At 34.4% G+C, this 9,626-nt stretch overlaps 3 protein-coding genes and 1 long non-coding RNA gene across 4 annotated transcripts; 2 read left to right on the top strand and 2 right to left on the bottom strand.

Annotated features, from left to right (window-relative positions):
• The first annotated feature begins 220 nt into the window (after positions 1-220).
• LOC135791960 (cytochrome P450 4c3-like) lies at positions 221-1,478 on the top strand. Its single transcript, XM_065302575.1, has 3 exons — positions 221-405; positions 457-1,083; positions 1,138-1,478. Exons 1-3 carry the CDS (start codon positions 321-323, stop codon positions 1,476-1,478), a joined length of 1,053 nt encoding a protein of 350 aa, XP_065158647.1. The 5' UTR covers positions 221-320.
• Positions 1,479-1,598: 120 nt separating this feature from the next.
• LOC135792198 (uncharacterized) lies at positions 1,599-2,521 on the bottom strand. Its single transcript, XM_065302811.1, has 2 exons — positions 2,062-2,521; positions 1,599-1,999 (listed from the first exon to the last, which is right to left on the bottom strand). The coding sequence occupies exons 1-2, from the start codon at positions 2,519-2,521 to the stop codon at positions 1,599-1,601; spliced, it is 861 nt and encodes a 286-aa protein (XP_065158883.1).
• A 1,474-nt stretch (positions 2,522-3,995) lies between these two features.
• LOC135792196 (uncharacterized) lies at positions 3,996-6,130 on the bottom strand. The gene is made up of 5 exons (XM_065302810.1): positions 5,958-6,130; positions 5,698-5,901; positions 5,296-5,635; positions 4,620-4,822; positions 3,996-4,556 (listed from the first exon to the last, which is right to left on the bottom strand). The coding sequence occupies exons 1-5, from the start codon at positions 6,105-6,107 to the stop codon at positions 4,215-4,217; spliced, it is 1,239 nt and encodes a 412-aa protein (XP_065158882.1). The 5' UTR covers positions 6,108-6,130; the 3' UTR covers positions 3,996-4,214.
• A 2,395-nt stretch (positions 6,131-8,525) lies between these two features.
• LOC135791887 (uncharacterized) lies at positions 8,526-9,611 on the top strand. Its single transcript, XR_010548147.1, has 4 exons — positions 8,526-8,560; positions 8,767-8,818; positions 8,931-8,982; positions 9,582-9,611. It is a non-coding gene; the product is annotated as an uncharacterized lncRNA (long non-coding RNA).
• The last annotated feature ends 15 nt before the right edge of the window (positions 9,612-9,626 follow it).

Below are 9,626 nucleotides of genomic sequence, written 5' to 3'. Positions count from 1 at the left end.
TTAAATTTTTGGTTTTTTCAGCGCTTTTTTGGCAAATTAATGAATGGCATAAAGAATATGGATACTTAGCGAAAGCTTTCATTGGTTTTGATTTTGTGGTGTCCTTGGCAGACCCAGAATACTTGGAGTTTGTTTGTACCAATCCTCTAACCTCACATAAAGGCTATTATTATAGATATCTACACAATTGGTTAAATTTAGGATTGTTAACAAGCGCAGATCAAAAATGGCACAAAAGAAGGAAACTTATTACACCGGCATATCATTTCAAGATATTAGAACAGTTTGTTCCTGTTTTTGATAAAACCGGAAACATACTCATGGATAAATTACGAGAAAACGTCGGGAAATTATCATTTAATGTACAAGACTTAATTTCATTGTGTACTCTTGATATAATCAATGGTAATATTTTTTATTAACAAATTTTATTGATTTATAATAATTTATGTTTAGAAACTGCAATGGGAATATCAGTCAACGCACAATTAAACGCCAACACAGATTATGTCAATGCAATCAAAGTATTAACACACATCGTGACAGAGCGTGGAATAAAAATATACAAACATTTCGATTTGTTGTACTTCTTCACTAAAGACTACAGAATTGAGAAGAAATGTTTGAAAATAGTTCATAATTATTCGTTATCCGTAATTGAATCACGACGTAAAGAATTACAAAAGAATTCGGAGTCAAATTCATTTAATCCTAATGCTATTGATGAATTTGGGCGTAGGAAACGCATTGCGTTTTTAGATCTTTTACTGCAATCAACAATTGATGGTCAACCATTGACTGATGAAGATATTCGCGAAGAAGTGGACACATTCATGTTCGAAGGGCATGATACAACAGCATCCGGGATTAGTTTTTGGTTGCATTTGATCAGTAAACATCCGGAAATACAAGAAAAATTGATTCTGGAACAGCAAAATATATTTGGAGACGATCCATTTAGACCTACAACCTTGTCTGACCTTCAAAACATGAATTATATGGAAATGACAATTAAAGAGACATTGAGGTTATATCCGTCAGTTCCAATGATGCTGAGGGATTGCATTCAAGACATCAAATTTCGTAAAAAAAGAAAAAAAGCAAAAAAAAAATGTTTTTAATTATTTTATTTTTTAGGTGATATGACATTTAAAAAGGGAACGCAATTATTAATCTTTCCGTTTTATTTACATCGTCGCCCTGACATATTTCCGGATCCGGAAAAGTTTATCCCGGAAAGATTCCAGGCGGAAAATATCAACAAAAGACATGCGTTTAGTTATTTAGCATTCAGCGCCGGAAGTCGTAACTGCATCGGTCAGAAATTCGCCATGTTGGAAATGAAGTGTATCTTAGGAAAAATTTTACGAAATTTTGAGATACATCCAAGTTATCCAGCGCACGAGGTCAAAATTCAAGCGGATATTATCATCGCATCGAAAAACGGTTACCGAATTCAATTAAAACATAGAAAATGATAAAAATAGATTATGACACCATTTTATTACCAAATATTTTATAAATACATAAAAATATACTCTCTTAAATTACTGACTATTAAAATAAAATTATACATTCCAAAATAGACTCAATAATAACTATTTTTTAATTTTGGAGATTGTACTATTGGTTTTACTCGTATTTTTACTGTTCACGGGCCTCAATTGACTTTTACTTGTCAGATTCACAACACGATTTACTGTTGGTTTTGTCATTGTTGTTGTTGTTGATGTTTTAGTAGTATTTGTGGTTTTCTTCGTTTCTTCCTCTCGTGCAGGCATTATTGTCTTGATTTTCTCGATTACGCTCTGACTCTTACAATAAATACTTGTATTGTTGGCACCGCAATCCGTTTTCTGTGAATTTGACAGTTGATTCAAATCAGTTGCTACTATCGTTGATGGAAGTTTGGTTTGCGTTTGGTTTTTGTTGAATTTCTGCTCGAAATTCTCAATGGATTCCAATACGTGTGAGGTTAACGCGTTTAGACTTTCCGTGGCTGTAAGAATTTTAATTATAACCTTAATACATAACCTAAAATAAGGTTAATGGATTACTTACCTTTATCAATCAACATTTTGCCTTTACGTTTCTTTTTTCTTTTGTTATGATTATCATCATCTTCTTCATCGTCGTCATCATCATCTGATTGACCAAATTTATCAACCATGGCAGTCATCATGCCTACACTTTCTTTACCCTTGTGTTTTAGACTCGGAATTATCAACAGTAAAAATAAAATTGTGAAAAAAGCTAAGAATTTCTTGAAAATAAAGAATTTTAAGATTAATTTCCCGATTGTGAAGAGATCTAGTTTAAACCATTTGATCTTGTCTAAAATTCCGAGGAAAGCATGAGGTGTAACTAGGTTATGTAAGAAATCCGGTATAATTGAAGGTGGTTCCGGTTCGTAGTACTCGTGAGCTACCAAAGGTGGTAATTTGTGATGAGGTGGACCGTATACTCCAATATGATGTGTTGGTGGTCCGTAAACTGGGCTAGGAGGGCCATAGACCGGCATTTTTGGGAAAACTCCTAAAAATCCTTTTTACTTCAAAACCTTAAAATTAAAAAAAAATTACTTACACCGGTACAGGTGGTCCATAAGTCTGTACAGGACTTGCTGTTGGATATCCCACTTCCGGTATGGGTACACCTGCTGCAGGTGGACCATAACTACTAACAGGAGGTGTACCATAACTCCCCAAACCACTTAAACCATCATTTCCCGCTGAATTCGCACCGGAAACATCAATGTAATGTTCATGGTACTCCGGTTGGTAATGATGCTCCACATCAAGATGATCTGCATGTTGGGCATGTTCAGCATTCACCTCATGAAAATGTTCATCAATTAAATCTTGAGTATGAGTATGATCATCGTGACTCTTCTGAACATAAACCGGATGTACATCTATGTGTTGATCAGTGTTAGCATCAACATAAACCACTTTTTCGCCCGTTGGACGATTCTCAAAGTGGTTGTTGAGGTCATGGGTCAACTTATAAGCACTTAGATATGAATCACTATCAATGGTAGCACTGTACACATTCACGGTGATAAGAACCAAAGAATAAAACAATTTGAGTCTGGGTGCCATTTTGTTGTAGTCGTCGTGGTTGTAAATGAACGACTGAACTGAACTGAAACCTTTGTTGCCGCTAAACCCACCTCATGCTTTCCACCTCACGTAGTGCTTGTGCGAAATTTGTGTCAGCAGGGTGTCGACCGAAATGCGGCCAAAAATAAAGAAAGGTTGCCAAAGTTTGGTATGCATCGCGTGCGCGACCGGTAGTCGATTGTTCAAACGCCATATTAAACGGTGACATAAACCGCAAAAACGTCCCAAATGAATATACGCATCGCATAAATAATAATTGGGTTCAATGGATCTTCGTGGTCACAAGCAGAACATAAGACTATTAATATTACACCGAGTGTTTTCACAAAAACCAACAAACATTATAATCTCATAGTAAAATTCTTTCAATAGGAAAAAAATTGTAGAGTTTCATTGTTTGGTGTTTGACTTGCAGACAAATGACTGAAGACGTGTGCGTACGAGCGCATGGCGACGCATAACAATCGGTGTGTCCTAGTCTGATTCCTCATCATGCCATCAATGTCGGATATATATTCCAACATGCTACTGAGTATTGTAAAAGTATAAGTTTCCATTTCGACGATGATTTTCATTTGAATGCCATTGGTTTCTCTGGATTTCTTTTGTGAGGAATTCCTCGAAGTTTATAGTAGGCTAAGTTTATCATAATAAAATAGTTTTATTTTCATTCCGAATAAGAGTTGTTTTATGGTCACCAATAATGGCTTAATTGTAATAAATAAATACGAATGCAAATGATTTTGTTGTTCGTGACAATTGAATTCGTGTTGTATGCAGAAGCGAGAAACGGTAAATTAGCGTATATTAATTTGTCGGTCGAATGTGACTTACATGTTAATGATTCTGGATTATTTCGTTGACACAATTAGCTTTATTATAGGTTTTAATATTTTATTTGTTATTATTTTTGGTTCTGTAATCAAAAATTTGAATATTAGATCATAAATAGTCATAGTGTTTAAAAATTTCTTTAGTTGGTTATAACATAACCTAGTTTTGACTAAAATTTGATTATAGGTTATCAGTGTATCTATTACTATCCACAACTATTATATAAATCATTATACAATTTTGCATATATACAACATGTTATTTAGTTAATTCCACTAAAAATTCGTATTTGTTATTTAACATATTGTTGAGCATTGAAGCATAAATCTCCTGCCCTTTATGATTAACCTCAAAACACGGCAGGGTTTCACATCTCTTAATCCAGTTGACAATATTTGGAAACTTTTGTTTATCAAAGGGTGCAACAATCGAAATGCATAAAATCGATGTAATCAGTGAGAAATCAGCAATTGTTGGTGTTTCACTTCCGGTAACCCAGTTATTTCCCTGAAGATACATGTTTAACGACGTGTACATTTTTTCGGCAGCTTCCATTTGCATTTTGGTAGGGCCAGTTTGCATTTTGGCATACATGGGTCTCTGTATTACATAAAATATTTGTTAATAATCATTTTAGATATTAATTGAAGGTATAGAACTTACTACTATGGATTTATGTAAACTGTAAACAGTTCCACAATCAAAGTGTAACATTTGATCAACCATAGATCGTTTTGCAAGGTTTTTCGGATATAAAGTGTCGTCTTTTCCAAATTTTGAAACAAGATACGCCATGATTGCATGACTATCGCCAATTGTAGTACCGTCATTGTCCACGAAAGTAGGCGTCGAATGATTTGATTCAACTAAAGTATGATTATTAGTTTTATACACTTTTAATTGATTTTCTGTTGCATTACCTTTAAGAATGATGGGTTAAAGTGCTCATTCTTAAACAAATTGGTTTCTACTAACTCTAAATTGATACCAAGTGCTTTTGCTGTAAGCATTACAGCCCTACATGGAGGACTTAACTCCATTATATAAAGTTTACCAACAGTAGGCGCCATTTTTATTTAAATTTTAGAAAAAAAACTTTTACACTTGTCTAGTTCACGGTGTAGTAACAACTGGTTTTATCAAGTCACATATGCTGTATTTCATAATATTGATAAGAATGTACATTATATTGACTAAATATTTACCTTGAAATGCTTGACCTTGTTAATGCACTTCAAAATATTCCAAGCCATTGAGGTGTATTGAACTAAACGAATTACATAAAGCACAAAAATCGATTCATCATGTATTTGCTCATTGAATATGATAAGATACATTTATTTGCTGAATTCTAGATAAAAATCGTGTTTGTTATTCAACATGTCATTCAACATGGACGCATATACATCTTGTCCCTTTTTGTTCACACTGAAGTACGGCAATGCCTCACATCTCTTAATCCAGTTGACAATGTTTGGAAACTTCTGTTTATCGAATGGTGCGACAATCGAAACACATAGGATCGATGTAATCAATGAGAAATCAGCAATTGTTGGTGTTTCACCTTCTACAACCCATTTATTTCCTTCAAGATACCTATTCAACGATGAATACATTCTTTCAGCAGCCATTTTGTGATAGTCAGAAGGTCCTGTTGCTGTTTTGCCATACATAGGGCCCTATATTATAATATATAATATTAGTTAGTTATTTATTTCCAAGAAATGAATTAATATCTTACCACTATAAATAGATGCAAAGCATACACAGTCCCACAATCAAAATGTAATCTTTGATCTACCGCTGACCGTTTTTTAAGGTCTTTCGGGTATAACGCATCGTTTTTACCAAATTTAGAAACAAGATACGTCATGATTGCGTGACTGTCACCGACTGATGTTCCATCATTGTCCAAAAATGTGGGTACGGTATGATTTGGATTTAACTATAACATAAAAGTAACTTTAAATTATCTGCCTTTGATCACGTTTACGTAGTTACCTTCAAAAATTCCGGTTGCATCTGAGCAGCTTTGAATAAATTAGTTTCCACTAACTCTATTTCAATCCCAAGAGCCTTTGCCGTTAACATTACAGCACGACAAGGAGGGCTCAACTCCATTACAAAGAGTTTACCTACAGTTGGTGGCATTTTTTGTTTAATGTTTCGTTACACTGTCAGGTATCAACTGAGCGATATCTACACAACTCCAGTTATTTAGCTAACACTTCATATAGGAACCATGCCATTAAATTATGACTAAACAATTTTATAATCCACTTTGGTGTTTATTATGAGAGGAGGGGACAAAAATTAACGATATCATAAAATAAAATAGTATATCATAACGGTATCATTACCTGAATCATTCAGAGATGGCACTAGCATGAACTAAAAATCATAAAATAGAGTTGTATTCTTTATTTACTGTCTTTATCGGCAAACGTGGGCATTCAGCATGAGAGTTGTGTTTGTTTTGAACACAATTTATTTTCTTATCGCTTCCGCAGCGTGGAATGCAACGCATGAAATTCCCGAGTGTCGTCCGTGGCCATCTCCTCACGCCGCATGTTGACGCATCTTAGTTTTGTTTTGATCGCTGGTAACATGCCTATTACAATTCGCACACAAGGTCGCGTGCTATCGACGCACTGGCTTTGCGCATCTATTGCTTTCTTATCATAAACCGTCGCGTCGTTTCTTGTACAGTTTGGAGCCAGTTTCGTGCCGGTATCTGGTTGATCCAGACGTATTTTAGGCAACTCGTAATGCTATTTACTATTTGGGCCTTTCTTGTCCGGCCAGTTTTTGATCGTGCTGAAAGTGTATATTGGCACTCATAAGGTGTCCATTATGATTTATTCATCATTAAGATGGCCCATCGTGCTGGTGTAAGTACCTTGTTTTATGAGTACTCCGCTGTGTGAATATAATATTACTTAATAATATGAAATATTTTTGTTTTAACTTATATTTTCTTATCTTATTTACAGTATTTACCTTGGAGTCCGATCTGTATTGGTAAGTTTATAATAATTATATTTTTCATTATAATTTCTGCGTCGTACATTAGTTTGTATTTACGTAGTTTTTTATCGCGTACCACCGAGGGTTGCAAAGACACAGGGTAGTCGCATTTCATTCCTCTCTATCTTCATCGCAATCGAAGAAATTATCCTCTGAGACTCTGAGAAAATGTCCACTTTTAAGCACTTTTAAATACGATTTCAGAACTTTTACATCCCGAATTTTAATTATTTTCTTGTATTATCTTATAGAGAATTTTCCAAACTTTTTTTTTTTGGGCTAGTCGATAGCCTTTTTAGTTTAAAAGATATTCGCTACCGAAGATCCTCAAAAAACATCAAAAGGAGTACTTTGCCCATTTCTTCTTAAAAATTATTTTCTCATATCGTAAATTTCCGATTTAACCAGCTTAGCTAATAGAAAATGCGAATAATTTTTACCGCGACCCTCGAACGGTGCCCTGAACACGAGTCACTTCTACCGCTACCTTGGTACGGTGCCCTGAATGGGAGTCCCTTCTAGCGCAACCTTTTGTTGGCTGCCTTTGTACGGTGCCCTGAATGGGAGTCACTTATACCGCGACCTTGGTACGGTGCCCTGAATGGGTGTCCCATCTAGCGCAACCTTTTGTAGGGTGCCCTGAACACGAGTCACTTCTACCGCTACCTTCGTAGAGTGCCCTGAACACGAGTAATTCATTTATAAGTTAAAAATGTAGCTCATCATTATCACCACAACCCAAGTATTCTTAGTTTCCACTACCTCTATTTCAATCCCAAGAGCCTTTGCCGTTAACATTACGGTGCGACAACGAGGGCTCAAGTCCATTACGAAGAGTTTACCAACTGTTGATGTCATTTTTTTGTTAAATGTTTCGTTACACTGTCAGGTACCAACTGAGCAATATCTAAACAATTCCAGTTATTTAGTTAGTATTTCATATAGGAACCATGCCATTAAATTATGACTAAATAATTTTATAATCGACCTTGGTGTTTATTATGAGAGCAGTGGACCAAAAAAGTAATATAATTATAATTATTTATATATTTTTCAACATGCATGTTTTTAATGCATCTTTGTTAATATTAAATTTTTTAAATTTTTTTCTTTTCTCATAAAAAACTTTAATTAAGTTAACAACGATTCCTGCTAGTCAAGTAGTGGGCCGATTTTTTAAATATATTTTCCGTTTAATTCTGAGGTTCAAATTCTGTGTTTATACGAATATCAAATTATTTTAACATATAAACAACCATTTTTGTCGCAAGATCGCGTGCCGTCGACGCACTGACCTTGCGCATCTCTGGCTTTGTTATCGTAAACTATTGCGTCGTTGCGATGCTTTGCAGCCAGTTGCGTGCCGGTCGATGGCTAATTCAGTCGTGATTCGATCGACTCGTATAGTTTGTTCGGACTTCGGCTTTCTAAATTTGCATTATATTCGATTATCAATCGACTCTTTAATTGTAACAACTATAGTAATGCTATAGTGGTAAAATATTTGATCGCGTTTCGTGTGCATACTAATGCAACTTACAAGGCCTTCCTGTAAATATATTCATTATTATCCTTGTGTAAGTAACTAATTTATAATTTAACAACACATATTGTATTTTCTCTATGATGTATAAATATATTATTCTTAAATCTTATGAAATACTTCGACTTCTTGTCTTTTAATTTCTTTATCATTTTCCTAAATAACTTTTGTAATTATCTCACAATTTGACCGCCAAAATTGCATTTTTATGTTCGAAGGACTAATTTTTGCTGGTTTTAGGGATTTTGCTACTGAGTCTGACATCGTAGAAGGACCATTCTTTAATCAGATTGTAAGTATTTAATTTCTTTATCATGTTCCTAAATAACTTTTGTGATTATCTCACAGTTTGACCCCCAAAATTGCATTTTTATGTTTGAAGGACTAATTTTTGATGGTTTTAGGGATTTTGCACCTGAGTTTGACATCGTAGGAGGATCATTCTTTCATCAGATTGTAAGTATTTAATTTCTTTATCATTTTCCTGATGCTTTTATGATTATCTCCACAATTTGATCCCAAAATTGCATTTTATGTTCGAAGGACTAATTTTGCTGGTTTAGAGTTTTGCACTAGTCTGACATCGTAGAAGGAGCATTCTTTTCATCAGATTGTAGTATTTAATTTCTTTATCATTTTCCTAATTAACTTTTGTGATTATCTCCCAATTTGATCCCAAAATTGCATTTTTATGTTCGAAGGACTAATTTTTTGCTAGTTCTAGAAGTTTTGCTACTGGAGTCTGACATCGTAGAAGGAGCATTCTTTCGTGATTGTAAGTATTTAATTTCTTTTTATCATTTTCCTAATTAACTTTTGTGATTATCTTAAATTTGATCCCCAAAATTGCATTTTTATGTTCGAAGGAGGACTAATTTTTGCTGGTTTTAGGGATTTTTTGCTACTAAGGTCTGACATCGAGGGCATTCTTTCATCAGATTGTAAGTATTTAATTTCTTTATCATTTCTAAATTAACTTTTTGTGATTGTATCTCCTATTTGACCCCAAAATTGCATTTTATGTTCGAAGGACTAATTTTTACCTTTGGTTTTAGGGATTTTGCTACTGAGTCTGACATCGTAGAGGACTATTCTTTCAT

The sequence above is a fragment of the Atheta coriaria genome, unplaced genomic scaffold (genome assembly GCF_025399875.1).
Source record: "Atheta coriaria isolate IRGN ID8LTWV9N9 unplaced genomic scaffold, Caltech_Dcor_3.1 hic_scaffold_5_pilon, whole genome shotgun sequence".
Taxonomy (NCBI): domain Eukaryota; kingdom Metazoa; phylum Arthropoda; class Insecta; order Coleoptera; family Staphylinidae; genus Dalotia; species Dalotia coriaria.
This window is presented reverse-complemented; position numbering and strand designations above follow the sequence as displayed.

Bases quoted from the DNA above. Each gene is read 5' to 3' on its own strand.
- LOC135791960 (XM_065302575.1), top strand. From the start codon at position 321: ATGGATAAATTACGAGAAAACGTCGGGAAATTATCATTTAATGTACAA. The intron at 406-456 runs GTAATATTTTTT...ATTTATGTTTAG, and splicing joins TACTCTTGATATAATCAATG to AAACTGCAATGGGAATATCA. The intron at 1,084-1,137 runs GTAAAAAAAGAA...TTTATTTTTTAG, and splicing joins CATTCAAGACATCAAATTTC to GTGATATGACATTTAAAAAG.
- LOC135792198 (XM_065302811.1), bottom strand. From the start codon at position 2,521: ATGCCGGTCTATGGCCCTCCTAGCCCAGTTTACGGACCACCAACACAT. The intron at 2,000-2,061 runs GTAAGTAATCCA...AAATTCTTACAG, and splicing joins CAAAATGTTGATTGATAAAG to CCACGGAAAGTCTAAACGCG.
- LOC135792196 (XM_065302810.1), bottom strand. From the start codon at position 6,107: ATGCCACCAACTGTAGGTAAACTCTTTGTAATGGAGTTGAGCCCTCCT. The intron at 4,823-5,295 runs AAATGTATCTTA...ATCATACTTTAG, and splicing joins TTATCTAGAATTCAGCAAAT to TTGAATCAAATCATTCGACG. The intron at 4,557-4,619 runs GTAAGTTCTATA...TATGTAATACAG, and splicing joins GTTTACATAAATCCATAGTA to AGACCCATGTATGCCAAAAT.